This window comes from Rhea americana, unplaced genomic scaffold (assembly GCF_003343005.1).
Source record: "Rhea americana isolate MKP2758 unplaced genomic scaffold, rheAme1 scaffold_71, whole genome shotgun sequence".
Taxonomy (NCBI): Eukaryota; Metazoa; Chordata; class Aves; order Rheiformes; family Rheidae; genus Rhea; species Rhea americana.
Genome location: NW_028186879.1, coordinates 2,880,379 through 2,894,104, shown reverse-complemented (window position 1 = coordinate 2,894,104; position 13,726 = coordinate 2,880,379). Strand labels below are relative to the sequence as shown.

General features: G+C 33.0%; 1 protein-coding gene across 2 annotated transcripts in view; it reads right to left on the bottom strand.

Annotated features, from left to right (window-relative positions):
• The window catches only part of SACS (sacsin molecular chaperone), a 29,177-nt gene extending 16,395 nt beyond the window's left edge, over positions 1 to 12,782 (bottom strand). The window contains exons 1-6 of one of the 2 annotated variants that reach the window (XM_085321803.1): positions 12,699 to 12,782; positions 11,738 to 11,823; positions 8,314 to 8,425; positions 6,988 to 7,134; positions 4,455 to 5,937; positions 2,995 to 3,086 (exon numbers count right to left, since the gene is read on the bottom strand). In XM_085321803.1, the coding sequence (XP_085177929.1) occupies positions 2,995 to 3,086; positions 4,455 to 5,937; positions 6,988 to 7,134; positions 8,314 to 8,329 (1,738 nt within the window). In that variant the 5' untranslated portion in view covers positions 8,330 to 8,425; positions 11,738 to 11,823; positions 12,699 to 12,782. Of the gene's footprint in view, positions 1 to 2,994; positions 3,087 to 4,454; positions 5,938 to 6,987; positions 7,135 to 8,313; positions 8,426 to 10,076; positions 10,382 to 11,737; positions 11,824 to 12,698 lie in introns of those variants that run through there. The other variant, XM_085321802.1, reaches the window with a different exon arrangement.
• Positions 12,783 to 13,726: the final 944 nt, after the last annotated feature.

Here is a 13,726-nt window from a genome sequence, read left to right as displayed (position 1 = left end):
AAAATACTGTTTTAAAACCTATGCACATGATCCTAAAGCCCTAGAAATCTACCTAAAGCATGAATTAAAAATATATATAAATAAACTAATGAAAATGTTAATCATTCTCCCTGTGAGTGCCAACTGCAAGGTGTTTTCATTGATAAGCATGTTAACTGCATTTAGAACTTGTTTCATAATTATCATTGGTAGCTACTTTTGGAAAGTTTTGTTTCCAAGAAAGCTGAGGTAATGAGAATAGCGAATCACCCAGTTCACACAAATACCAAGCTCCAATCCAATCCAGTACATCTTCAGTCAATAATCATACCTGAAAATCCCCAGAGAAGCTGTTGGGCTAGAATATAATCAAATCCGTTTTTAGAAAACATTGAACATCTAGTGAGTTGCTACAAAAAAGTTATTAACATTTCCTTTTGGAATAAAAATACAGTACCTATTTTATGAGAGAAAAATGATTTGGTTCTTTTTGTATAACRCAATAAACACAATAAATCCCATCTTCTTAAAGAAATGAAAGTAAAGTTYTTCCCTATTTCTGCAACTGTATCAGGAATATATCTGATAAAATTTCTGGAATCATGTAAGTAAAGTTCTTGACACATGAGATTTCAAAAYCTCCCTCTGAAAGAACACAATATTCAATACTTATAATAACTTATAACTTTCTAAGTACTGTAGCTATACTTTACAAACAAAATCTTAAAATAAAGAATAGTATAGAAGGAAGTAGAATAGGTAAAGCAGGCCACTAAGTTATTAATAATTATCTAAAAGTCCTYAGGCATTTTTAGAAGAATTATACTTGTCACATTCATGTACAAACACATGAACATGACATATATGAACACATTCTTCTAATCAATGAGAGACATACCAATAACCAAGAACAAGTCTCAGTAAAAACGCAGTTCAAAAACTGTCAGAGGAAAGTGAACAGAAAAGTAGACCTCAAATGGAACCAAAAAACCTTCCTAGGAAYTACTGCAATGGCACAATCTGCAGCAATTTGGAGACCAAGTCTGGAAGCGAAAGTGTGTTTCTCAGCAAGAGACTCATTAATGAATATCTTAGTCACCTGTTTTTTCTCTGTTTAAGATATATAAGATAACTTATAACCTGATTAAAAAAAAAAAAAAAAAAGCACATTTTTGGACTTTGTCTAGAACAATCCACCCCAAAAGTCTGTTTAGGGTTCCATCACAAGGAACTGGCATTCCTTGCTACAAGAAGGCATAAGGATCTGGTATTCCTTTCATGAAAAATCCCTGTTTGCCACACAAATTTTTACCCATCTTACTCATTTTACCCACCACTGTGGCTGTCCTGATCTCTGTTTCTTTAAAAGTCTCAGGAATTATTACTTGCATAATAGTAGATCTCTATGTTTCTATTATGGATTAAGAATATTCACTGTTGGGATTCACAATTTAAAGTAGTCCCTCCACCCAACAATTTATAGCCTGTATTACGTGAGAAAGTTAGACAATGAGGAAAATTAAAACAAGTACATCCTACTACAGCTAGGAATAGCCAGAGAACCCTACCTTCCATAATATAGCAACAAGGCTTTGGCAATTCTGTTCTTAGAAGAAAATTTTTCTTCATAGTAATTTCAAATTTACTGGTCTTCCTATTCAACAAAAGCCCCACTACTGTTTTTTTTTTTTTTTTTTTTTTTTTTTTTTTATCTTTTATACTACACATATCATATTAAATATTTGCAAAGTTTGCTGTGAAACACATCATTCCAATTCTTTCAATCTTTTTATAGATTCTTATCATGGTTTTTAACATTTACATTATCTGTTTTAGAATTATCTTATTTTCATATTATTTTTGATAATGAAGGAACAATTGAATCATGAAGCATGGAGTACATTTCCAACTCAAAGAGTAAAAAACTAACAGAGAAGATATGAAAGACTGGAAAGAAAAAAAAAGTCAGAACACAGGCTGAAGAAAGATTCGCTGAAAAGATGAATTTTATCAAGAAAAGCAAATCAAGTCAATGAGGCCCAGTATTCTATGTCTGRTTCTAATAAACTTCAGTCTAAAAAAGAAATCTGATAAATTGGACAATTTAAAAAGGGAAACGAGAATGTTTTCACTGAAAGGCATATAGACATTGAAGAGTAAAGCAGCTTACCATATACTCACACTATTAAAAAAAATAAGCTGAAGTGTGACTTGTTTGCAAATTGCTTTTATTCAGGTGAAAAGACTTCTGAGATGGAGACTTCAAATTTACCAATCAAATGCATAATGAAATGCAAGGACAGAAAGTTAAATATAGTTAAATATAGACAAATTCTTAATAGAAGAGAGGTAGCTTTGAAGTAAGTTAAATGTAGAAACATCTTATCTACAGATGCAGTGAATTCATTTTCACCAAGTCTTTTAATCAATATTAGAGGTCTTTCAATAGATCTACTTTGACTCAACCRTAAGCTATGTATTAAAACTCAGGAAACACTTTCTGAAAGTGTATGGTCTATGTTATGCTTGGGCTAGACAATTAAAATGGTCTCATCTGATTAAAAAAAAAAATGCATTGACATGATTACTTCCAATCACAAGACAAGACGTAATCCACACTAACCAAAAAACATAACATAGTTATTGCATATGCAAAAATTATATATCAAAGTAAAGTTAAGCAGATTTGTCTTCAGAGGAGGAATACTATTTGCACAAAATTACTGAACCTTGAAGACATGCCTTACTAAGTGTGTATCTGTTCCTTTATTGTAAATCTATAGCCTTCATCTCTTCCCTTTACCTTTTTGTTCATTTACTATATTAATTTCTCATTCCAGTTCAAACTGTGAAACAATACAGATTCTCATATCTTAATATTTTTGAGATGACTAACCTATTTATGCGAATATAATTTCAAATAAGATATTGCTTTAAACTTGGACTTAAAACTAGTCTGTCCAATCAGTAGCAATTTGTTTCACTATAAATAAGAGAATACAAAAGACTTATTACCTCGGCTTTTGGCTGCCTCTTTCAAGGCAGCTAGAATCTCAGGCTTCAGGTCATCAGAAAGTAACCTTCCTTCAAGGCCAGGAAAGAGTGATCTAATGAACCATTAAAGAAAAAAAAAACACACACACAAAAAGAAAGGATTTTAGTAAAGTAGTCATTCATTCATGTTGCTACACAGAAATTATTGCCATGATAAAGCAATCCATGCAAAATAGTTACTTATACATACAGAATAGGGCTTTCAGAAGATGTTTTCTTATAAATAAAAACCAAAAAGATGCATTCAGAAACACACAGTAGTAAGAAACTAGATTTTCCAACTACTCTTCTTTTCAAAATAAGTTTAAGCAAATTTTCTCTTCATAGAAATACTAAGATTAGAAAATTATTTTCATTTATTCATATTCTAGAAAAAATAATTGTAAAATAGCAACCAAGGTTCTATGTCCCTTGAAGACACTACTTGAAAGCATGAAGCCATGGAACATATGATTTCAGGACTTCAAACAGATCCCTAGATTCTAGAAGTCAGATAGTGATTAAGACTACTGCAACTAAGTCAGTTTCATCCTGCCCTTCCTTCCCCCTTTCTTCACCTTAGCACTTAAAGTTTTTTATAGTTCTTGTTAGTATAGTATAGTTCTGGTTTTCCAGAAAGAAATCCACCACAAACTATCCAGTTAAATTTTGACAGCAAGTATGTCAACTATACACAGGTCAAAAGAGAATCTTATTTGCTCTTTTTCAGAAGTATGTATTAACAGGAAAAAAAAAAATCAGTCTGTTAAGCAAGCTCCAAATTTGAATATGCAAACAGAAAAACTCTTTAAGTCCTTAAAATGTCTAGTAATATATCAGATTTGTAACAYTAGAACTAAAAATATTTCTTGTAGTCAAGAATAAAGTAAAGCACTACTATTTCAAATTTCTGTATGACCATAATAGAGGTCAGCAAATAGATTTATGCTTAGTATAACACAGTTCCACATCAGTTTTATGAGACTAACCAAACTATGTCAATTAACAATAGAACATGAGCAAAATGAGATATAGTGCTATCATAAATTATCAAAAAATTATCTTGTCATTTCTTTGAAGCAGGCCTGTGACAATGAAAAGCTGCTACTCTTATCATGGGAATATTTTCTGTATTAGTATATTGACCTATAAGAGATTATTTGGAGAAGAGTCTAGATTTTAGAAGCATTTTAAACATTCATAAGTCAAATGATTATCTTTATATTGATAAGTAGCTGCYAAACTTTTCAAATGGATTGAGATATACACACACAAATACATACACATGTAACAGAAAACTAAGTCATATATATGCATTATTCCATTAYATTACAGGTTGCAGCATATCATCTTGTTTGGCCAATAAGCAAATGACAGTTTGAAGCTCTAACAATATTTAAACTGGGAAAAAAAAAACACAGTACTTGAAATATTAATTTTACCTTGGATAATCTTCTGAGGTTATGTAAACTACATCCTGTTCTGACACAGATGAGGAAAACGGAATAAAATTTCCATTCTGCAATGGCAAAAGCTCCAATCCAATCAGCTCACTGTAGACTCCATCAGAAAGCACAAACTCTAAGAGATGAAGCTTTTCTTCAGCAGGTCCACTGTGTCCAGATTTCCTTAATACTTGCCGTACTACAGCAGGAGTCACTTTTTTCACAGCTTTAACATTAGAAATAGTAAGATGTAATGCACTAGCAATATTTGTTGGTACCTTGGCAATCTGCTTCCCTGAATTCTGGAGGTAGTTGAGAACAGACTGTGTGTACTCCAAGTTCTCATCCATTTCAGAAAAATGCACCTGTTCCACCTCTATCCACTGATTACTCATGGAGTAAATAACTGCATTCTGGAGCAACTCTTTAAAGAGAGGTACTACAACTGGTTTCCAGGGTACCCTGGTTTTGTTCTCATCAGGCCATAAACTGTAAATTCTTTCAGCTGACAAGGGAAAATCTGAACTCTTCTCAGTCTCCATTCGTTTAATAGCTTCTAAAATAAGAGTGGTATATGCCTTTGGCACTATATTCACCACAAGAAGATCATTCCACAGAGCTGCTGGATCTCTCCATTGATCCAGCTCTCGCCATTTGATACTCCTCCTGTTGTCAGTGAGGCCAAAGAAACCACTAACATGAACTGGGAGACCAGTTTTGCTTTCTTCACCTGGGGGCAAAGGAAGAAAACAAAAYGCTCTTCCCGAAAAGCCTGCTACAGCTCCTTTTTCCTCCCCATTAGTTGACAAGGACATGGCTATTCCAATAGTAGGAACAAATTTCAAGTCATCAGCCAAACAATCCAGTTCAGTACACATTCCTCGACCACCTACACAATTACATACCAACCAAGACATTTTCTGTGCATCCTTAACACTCTCATCTTCTAGAATTATATTTACATGGTATGTCACACATGTTATGCTGTTGCTTGGAACACCCTTACAATACTGATTTATTGCCGTTCCTAAGATTTTGATAGAATTGGGTCTTTCATGTTTCAAGGCCTTGTTCTCACTAGCAGTTACTCTAAAAATCAGTCTCTCAGTTCCATCCGCCTCCCTAACATGCAATGAAACATCCTGAACACTCTTCAAAAAGAGCAACACTGTGTCTGCATCTGCTCTAAAGGATTCAAAGAGTTCCAAAACCTTCTGTTTGTCATAAACATTGCTGCTCAGTTGAGAGGGCTGCAGACGAAGTGGGAAACGAAAAAAAGTACCAGGAAAGTTTCCATTCTTAAAGGTTTCCTTAGTGCTGCCAAATACACCAATGAATGGTGCAAACTGGTCTGTAAGTTCATTGATTTCCTTGCTATCTTCTTTTAGATTCCAACACTGGCCTGATTCGTGAGGTCCAAAAAGGGTCTGATGAGGATCCAACATTCCAATTTGGTCACCACTGAAAATACTAGGAACATCTGTATAAATCAAACCCAACAAACGTTAATAACCCTAAAATAACACATTTTTCMAATATAGTCTTATAAAATGAATAAGGTCAAGGGAAAAAGTGTTATAAAACCGCAATGAATCTAGTATAATTCTGACAACATATACCTGAAAATGTGTGATTCAGTACTTAAGAAGAAACAAGCATATCTCTATTCTTCAATTAAATACATAAACAGCCACACAAATATTTGAATTCTAGTAAATATTGAAAGTATTATTTTTTCAATTATATACCTCCATTTTTCCCGCATTTTCAGGAAGAAGCCTGCTGATTTACTAAAGATGTAGTATAAAGCATGGTTATGTTCATACTTTAAAGACCTTTAAGGCTTGCAAATAGTAAGCTTGTATATTAAAAAGTAAAATTTCCTAAAATTATCAAACCACTGAACCTATTAACAAAGCTTTTACTCATGCTCTACTAGGTAAACTATTGTGGAAAAAATATCTTGTGCTTTACTGGCTTATGTCATGGGAGGCACACGTTAAAAACGATATTTCAGCAAAAATTTGCCTCTTATTCTGTGCTATTAAAAATGCTATGTAGACTATAAGCCCCACTTACTTTTCCTTCTTTTTGCCATATGGTAGTAAAACAATCCACCAGAATAACAGTTTTCCAAATTTAACATACTAGTTTGTGAAAGAATGTTACCATTCATTATCAAGTGATATGTTTATTTCAGTATAAGGGACTAAGTGAATAACAATGACACAAAAAAAAAAAAAAAAAAAAAAAAAAAAAAGAAAAAAANAAAGAAAAAAAAAAAAAAAAAAAAAGGTCTCCTCTAATCTTCTGGCTATTCCTTTGTAGTATAGTCCTTTGAAGCCCAAAGGACACCGCGTTGAGTTTCCAGAAAATTCAGAAAAATCTGAACATTCCTTAAGGATCTTATATTAGCAAAGTATCTAATGTAAAAGCAATACAGAGAATCTTACAAGTTTGATGAATATGTGACATAACTAAACACTATACAACATCAATATTGTCATTTAAAAGCAACTACTGAGAGTACCTGTTATATGATAAACTGAGTTAAAGCCAATTCCAAATCTTCCAACTTTCAGGGGATCATCTTTTTTCCTACTTCTTGCTATTTCCTGAATACCATGCCAGTCCTCAGAGGTGAAAACTGCATCATTGTATGCATAAAATGCTGGCCCTAAAATAAACAGGCAAATGTAAAAAAGGAAGACAAAAGAAAAATGCTGTTAAAAATTTCTAGAGAGTGAACTTACAAAACTGTGAAAGTATTTTTTTAAAGACATATACACGTGCAAATTCAACAAGGAAGCTATGATTCAAGCTGGTATCAAATTATGTTTGGTGCTGAAAAGGATATATAAACAGAGGARCAGCAAGAGCAGAAGCAGGGAGATGGATTTACCTCTGTATATGCTACTTATGAGGTTGATAYTCTTAATGTAGTATCCAGTTTTGGTATTCACATTTTAAAAGAATGGTTTTGAAAAACTGAACAGAAGGCAGGAGAGAGCAAAACTTCTGAAAAAAAGTCTTGCTCAAATTGAGCAAGCTCAAACTTGAAGATTGCTCAAATCTTCAAGTCAAGACTGAACACCTTTTGGGACAATTATGCAAGCTAATTTCTTTGATACTTGATAAATACGTAACCAGCCTGTATYACACACAGACAGAGCAGTTGACATAAAAACCTTACAGTTACGAGAAACGACATTTGCAGTAGACAAGAAACCATGAAGACAAGTTTGGTATAAAAGCAAGTGAATAAGAGACCAGGGGAAAAAAAACAGAATGGCCTGAAGGGTGTTGAAGTGTACGGGTCTTAGGTCATCAGTCCACTCCTTCAGAAGCGTCCATGTTTATATTAGGAATTGGAGATARGACTCAAAAGACGGGGTTAACATATAAAAAACTGAAAAATGGTTGTCTAATATCCCAAGTGTTCTTTTATCTTCAGCCTTGCTTAGGAAATCTTATTTACTCATTTCACTAAATTTTTTTTCTTGTATTTTGGAATATCATGTAAACCTAGGGAAATAAACCAAAACAGAGCCTCCACAGAAAAAAGTGTCTTAGAATAAAGTAGAATGTGCAGAGTTTCTCGCATTGTATTAACTGGAGGCACTTGGAAAACTGCTACAGACAATCTGCAAAAAGACAGTGCAAGACTTTTGATACCAGACACTGGCTTTTGAAAAAGATTATCAACAGTAGAACATATGACAAAAAAGTCCACCTAATAAGGTGGAAGTGGCACTGGAGTCATTCCTATATTATCACGTCCATTAAGCAAACTGAAATCACAGAGCTATGTGCATATTGAAGTATAACAGTCAAAATTAATAAAATGCATACTTACCCTGATACTGTGCCATGTCCTTTGACCAGAGAGTTTCTGTTCCATACTGCGTTTCATCATATAAAAACCTAACCTCAGTGGCACCAGCATCTTCTGCATTCTGGATCAGCTCCTAACAGGGGCAAGGGGAGGGGKGAGAAGTAATGCAGTAATGTTGTATGTATTGTAGTCATGGCTTGCCAACTTAAGCAGTAGAAAACAATTTAAAGTAATTGTGCAAAAAAGTAATTGTTTTCATACTTTTTCAACCAAATCTATTTTATTCAGTTTACTCAAATGAAAGTAGACATTATCGTTATGAAAAGAACATCCACRCAAATACTAATTATAAAAGTGATTTGAATTTGGAGCTCAAATACCACACAAAAGCAGTATTTATAAAGTTTAGAAATAATTTATTAAGCTGCTATAACAATAACCATGTTATCCCAAATCAGATTAATACAAAAASTCTGGTAGAAGGAAAAAAAAATAAACAAACTTCACTGTTAAGACCACACAACAACTCTAAGACAGAGTTGTGGTAAAAGGTCCTGAAGGGACAATACACGGCACTCTTCTTTACATYAATGTTAATGTTTCAGAGCATGAACAACAGCGCAAGAGCCAGCGTGCTCACTTTTAACACCTCTTCGGCAAAGGTGTGCAAAACAGCTCTGAGAGCAACTTTGTAAATGGTGAATCACTAGAACTGAACTGTCAAAGCCCATAGAGCAGAAAAGAGACTCATGTTAAACAAATATTTGTAAATAGTATCAGTAATGGTAACAGACACGTAAACTTCTGATAGTTGGAACATCCATAAACTAATTCTATAAATATTATCATTGCTAAAGTATTTCCATCTACTATCATTTATATCTTTATTATATACCATAGACACAGAACAATGATTATGAATACCTGCAGGATTAGAGCCCCCACAGTGTTCTATTTATACTGGATCACGAAACATATATCCCAGGGCTCCAAAGACATACATACCATTATATATATGTATGTATGTATGTATATATATATATGTGTGTGTGTGTAAAAATTTTTGACATCAGGAAGTACCTGAGCTGAACTGAAAAGCTGTGTAGGTACATCACATGACATCCAAATTGTTCATACAGAATAAATTTCATTCACTTACATATAGAAATAAAAAATCTGCTACAAAGATTAATCTCTCCCTATGAAAATATGTAACTAGCAACAGAGATTTCAGATTAGGCAGCATTTTAATATACTGCCAGTAAATTAAGTTCATTGTAACTAATACCTGGTTTCAAACCTATAACCTCCCCGTTTCTCACTTTATGACAACAAGTTTAGTCTATAAGGCATATCACGTAAATAGCCAAAACAAATTTTATATATTCAGATTTACATCACTCTGAAGCAAGATTGGATAGCAAGAAAAACATCCACAGTTCAGCATAAATTAGAAGGTACAAAATCTCTATGCCTGGTATGTACCTTCTAAAAAAATATATATAGCTCTTCTAAAAGAGTAATTGCCACAATCATGCAAGAAATACCAAAAGAAAACCAAAGCCTCTAGAAATAGTAAATAATAAGTATGGAGACCAYCTATATAGCCAGAGACTTGCATTCATTCTGTGGCACATCCAGCATCCAYATTTTTTGGCTTTCACTTTTAAAGAATTCTCAATAGTGAAATCAAATTTAACATATTAGCAAAATTCCTGCTAATATTCCCTCCTTAGCAGTCCACAAACTCTAAATTGTAAAGCACAAAAAAGAGGAACACTTACACTTCTAGATCTACCTGTCTGACTTCTAAGGATATTATCTTATTTCTTCATGTTGGGAAGAGAAACTGYGTTTAACTTGTTAAGAAGTTCTGAATCCTCTATGATTCACATGCATCTTATAGACTGGCAAATACACAGTGAAATGTAAGCATCCATCACAACCATCCTGTAAACGGACACTTCTAGGAACATAACCAGGATGCAGTSTGCTGAAACAATCGAAGATATATCTTAAGCATTCATAATCAATTTTGAGTGCCACAGTTGCAAAGAAAATCTTTAAAGTGATGGCCAGCAGTATCATCATCTGTTATGATTTAAATGGTGACTTAGTGACCATACTGCTTCCCTGAGGAAAATAAATAAATAAACGAATAAATAAGTCTYCGTATCAAATCCTGTTAGTTAGAACCTACAGTTCCTATATTTTGACAAAATGAATCCCCTAACCGCAATCCTATAAAGCATTCAGTTCTTAAAAACAAAAACAAACAAACAACAAAAAAACAACTGGCACTTCCAGATTGCAATTAATCTCATTTTAACACACAAAAAAAGATACAAGAAACCAAACAAATCACCTTCTACAGGTACCATTCTTTTTGCTTACAGAACTTAGGGAACTTTGAATGAACGCTTCAGACATCTGAAAAAAATTACAGATTACRTGAGCCTAAACTAAGGTGAGTGAATCCCATTTTAACAGTTCCCTGTTCTATTTACTGTGATTTCTTTGGTGTTTAGGTCAACACTCTGATTTTCATCTTTGAGTTGTCCCTGTATCATTTAGCATTCTAATGCTGAGCATCACCGCATAACATGACATACTGATGCATACTTTGAAGTCTCCTGGATCAATGATAAAACACTTTATAAAAAACATTGATCTTACTTTTAAAAGTCCTAAAACATTTATTTTGTTATCAGAATCATGTTTTAAGTTAAACATATTTCTTTGCCCATACAAAACTGGTGGGTTCCTGATTCATATCACTCCAAGAATAGTTGTCTCTTTGTCTCCCCAGAAGCCAGTTAAAGTTTTCTTTATTGAAGTGCTCCTATCCTAATGATGAAACTTTGTGATATTGCCATAGCTCACTAAAATACATGTGTTTAGCTACCAAGAAATTCCACAGCAAAATCTTACATTAGAGTCTTCAGGTTGTCTGAGTCTCATACAAAGATGAACCACCTTCCTCCCCAAAAAACAACTTTAAATTAATCAGGAATAAAAGAAACATGACTTAATTGCATACACTATTATTTGGTTTTGTCATGCCTTACAGTAGAAATAAACACTCTGGTAGCAAGCAAAATAAGTATTTTAGATGGTCTGCTCACAAACCGCATCATGAAGTCTCTGGTTTAATTATAACATAAAATAATTATAAAGTACAATAACCAACAAAAAAAAAACAAAGTAGAAAAAACTGCTTTTATCCTTATTTTCTTATAATGGCATCTGTGATAAGTGAACTCAATAAAATAAAGGGACAACTGACAAATCACTTTACCTTGTACACAGAAATGGTAACATGTATCTACCATACYCCAAAGAATATTTGATGAAGTACAATTGTAAGATTCTCTAGAAAGTGTTAAAGTAATGGTAGTGTATCATACATATTAAATTACTTCTAAAAATACTATYTATTGTATACCTTAAGAATCTGCCCTCCTTCTGGGTATCTTCTTAAAATATCCTTAAGAAAGTCAACTAGTGGTGGAGTTGTTTGTCCAAAACGGCCTAAAAACAGAAAAAAAGAAAATAATGTATTATTCTATTAATCGTTTATTTTTAAATTAAAAACACTCACCAAATGGTTATCGGTTAACGGTTATTTATCACTAGAAAATTATCAGCCAACAGACCTCCGGCCTATTAAGGTGAAAAATACTATTTTTCATGAAATCAAATAAAATGTCTGGATCTTTTTTTTTTAAAAAAGGGTTTCTTTTTGCTTACAAGTTCTTTTAATTTTCTGTTTTCCTTAATATTAAATTAGTAATATTCTACTACCCCAGAAGTTTGTATTTCATTCTTAAGCACTAGTTACTGTTAAAAGAATATTAATGCTAGCAAAAAAGTCACAGAATCTTTACTATAGATTTTAATTAAAATATTTCTAAAAGTAATTCAGATATCATACAGATATACCTGCAATTCTTGCAAGAAATATTTAAGCTAAACATAAACAATCAATAGCAAACAAAGACAAAAAAAACTCAGAAACTTTCTACACTACTGGTAGTTTCCTACACTTAGTTACTGAGAAGATATCCTTTCAGTAAATATCTTGTTTACCAGTATTTGGCTTATTTTACATGAGACAAGGCAGTTATTAACTCTATTGCAAGGTGAGATTTATCGATCCTAAAGGGTGACAATATTATAATTTCTATACATTATATTACGAACTAAAAGTGGAACGTGAAAGCACTTTAAAGAATTAATTTACTTGAAGTAGAACGATAAGAAAAGAACATACGAAGGGATACATTACAATATAAGAAAAAAGATACTGTTCTTTAAATAGGAAGTAATTATTTTGATTTACTCCAGACTGTGATAGAAAACATTTTGAACTTCCAATTTGTAAACCGAGACAATATTTTTCATACCTCCGCCTTTCAAACCTTCTGACTGAAGCTTTAGAAAAATTTGATTTTGAGACTTTTGAAGATCCAGAATATTAATGTCATCAGACAACTRAAATTAAAAAAAACACAGATCTTGATCAAAACATTCTACAACCTAAAGTAATTTGCAGTAGTTTTGTTCCATGCATTTTTACACCACGAAGTTTAGTTTTATCTAAACGTATATCAATACCCTTACAGCATTCACACCAAGAAGCAGTTTAAGTCTCTGGTTCAGGATGACCTCTCTTGCCTAGGGATCCATGTAACACCTCTCAGACAACGTATCATTTTGTCAGTAACAGGACCAGCAAATGGCCACAAACAAATCACGTGGGAAATTTTATCTACAGAAAGTAAGAGCAAAATGTGGCCTCAAAATTGTATCTTTGAGCAGTTCCATGTGCTGGGAACTTCTGGAAGAACAATACATGTGTTCACTGTTTGCTAAAGGACATGCCATAAAGAAAATAAATACATACAAAAAAAATACCTAATCCATGTACTACAAAAAAGTACGTATAGGTGTGCAATTTGAATTCTAAACTAAATGATATCAACTCAAGGCAACTAGCAAAACAAAACATGTAGAGACAAAAGTAAGTTTTTAGCAGGACTCCTGAAAAACCTGACCGTCTTATCTACCTACATGCAGGCCTACGGACACACAGCGAGAACCACAGAGAAACAGGGCCAAATTAATGATAAATTCCTGAAATAGGGAAAATTACTTAGTAACCATAATATGTTATGTTTCTGTTGCAAAWTTAGTTTCATATAATATACATGTCCTGGCAACATATAACAGGATGACAAACACAATGGGATAATAAGTGCAGAATTACAGGTTGCACTGTGACTCCTAGTATTTGTACAGTTAAATTCTAATTTTTCTTTTATTAAGCCTGGAATTACAAAAACAAACAAAAACCCTCAAGCCCTAAACCCTGAAACACAACTGCACTAATCTGAAACCTAACCAATTCAAATTAATCTTTTGGGGAAAGAAA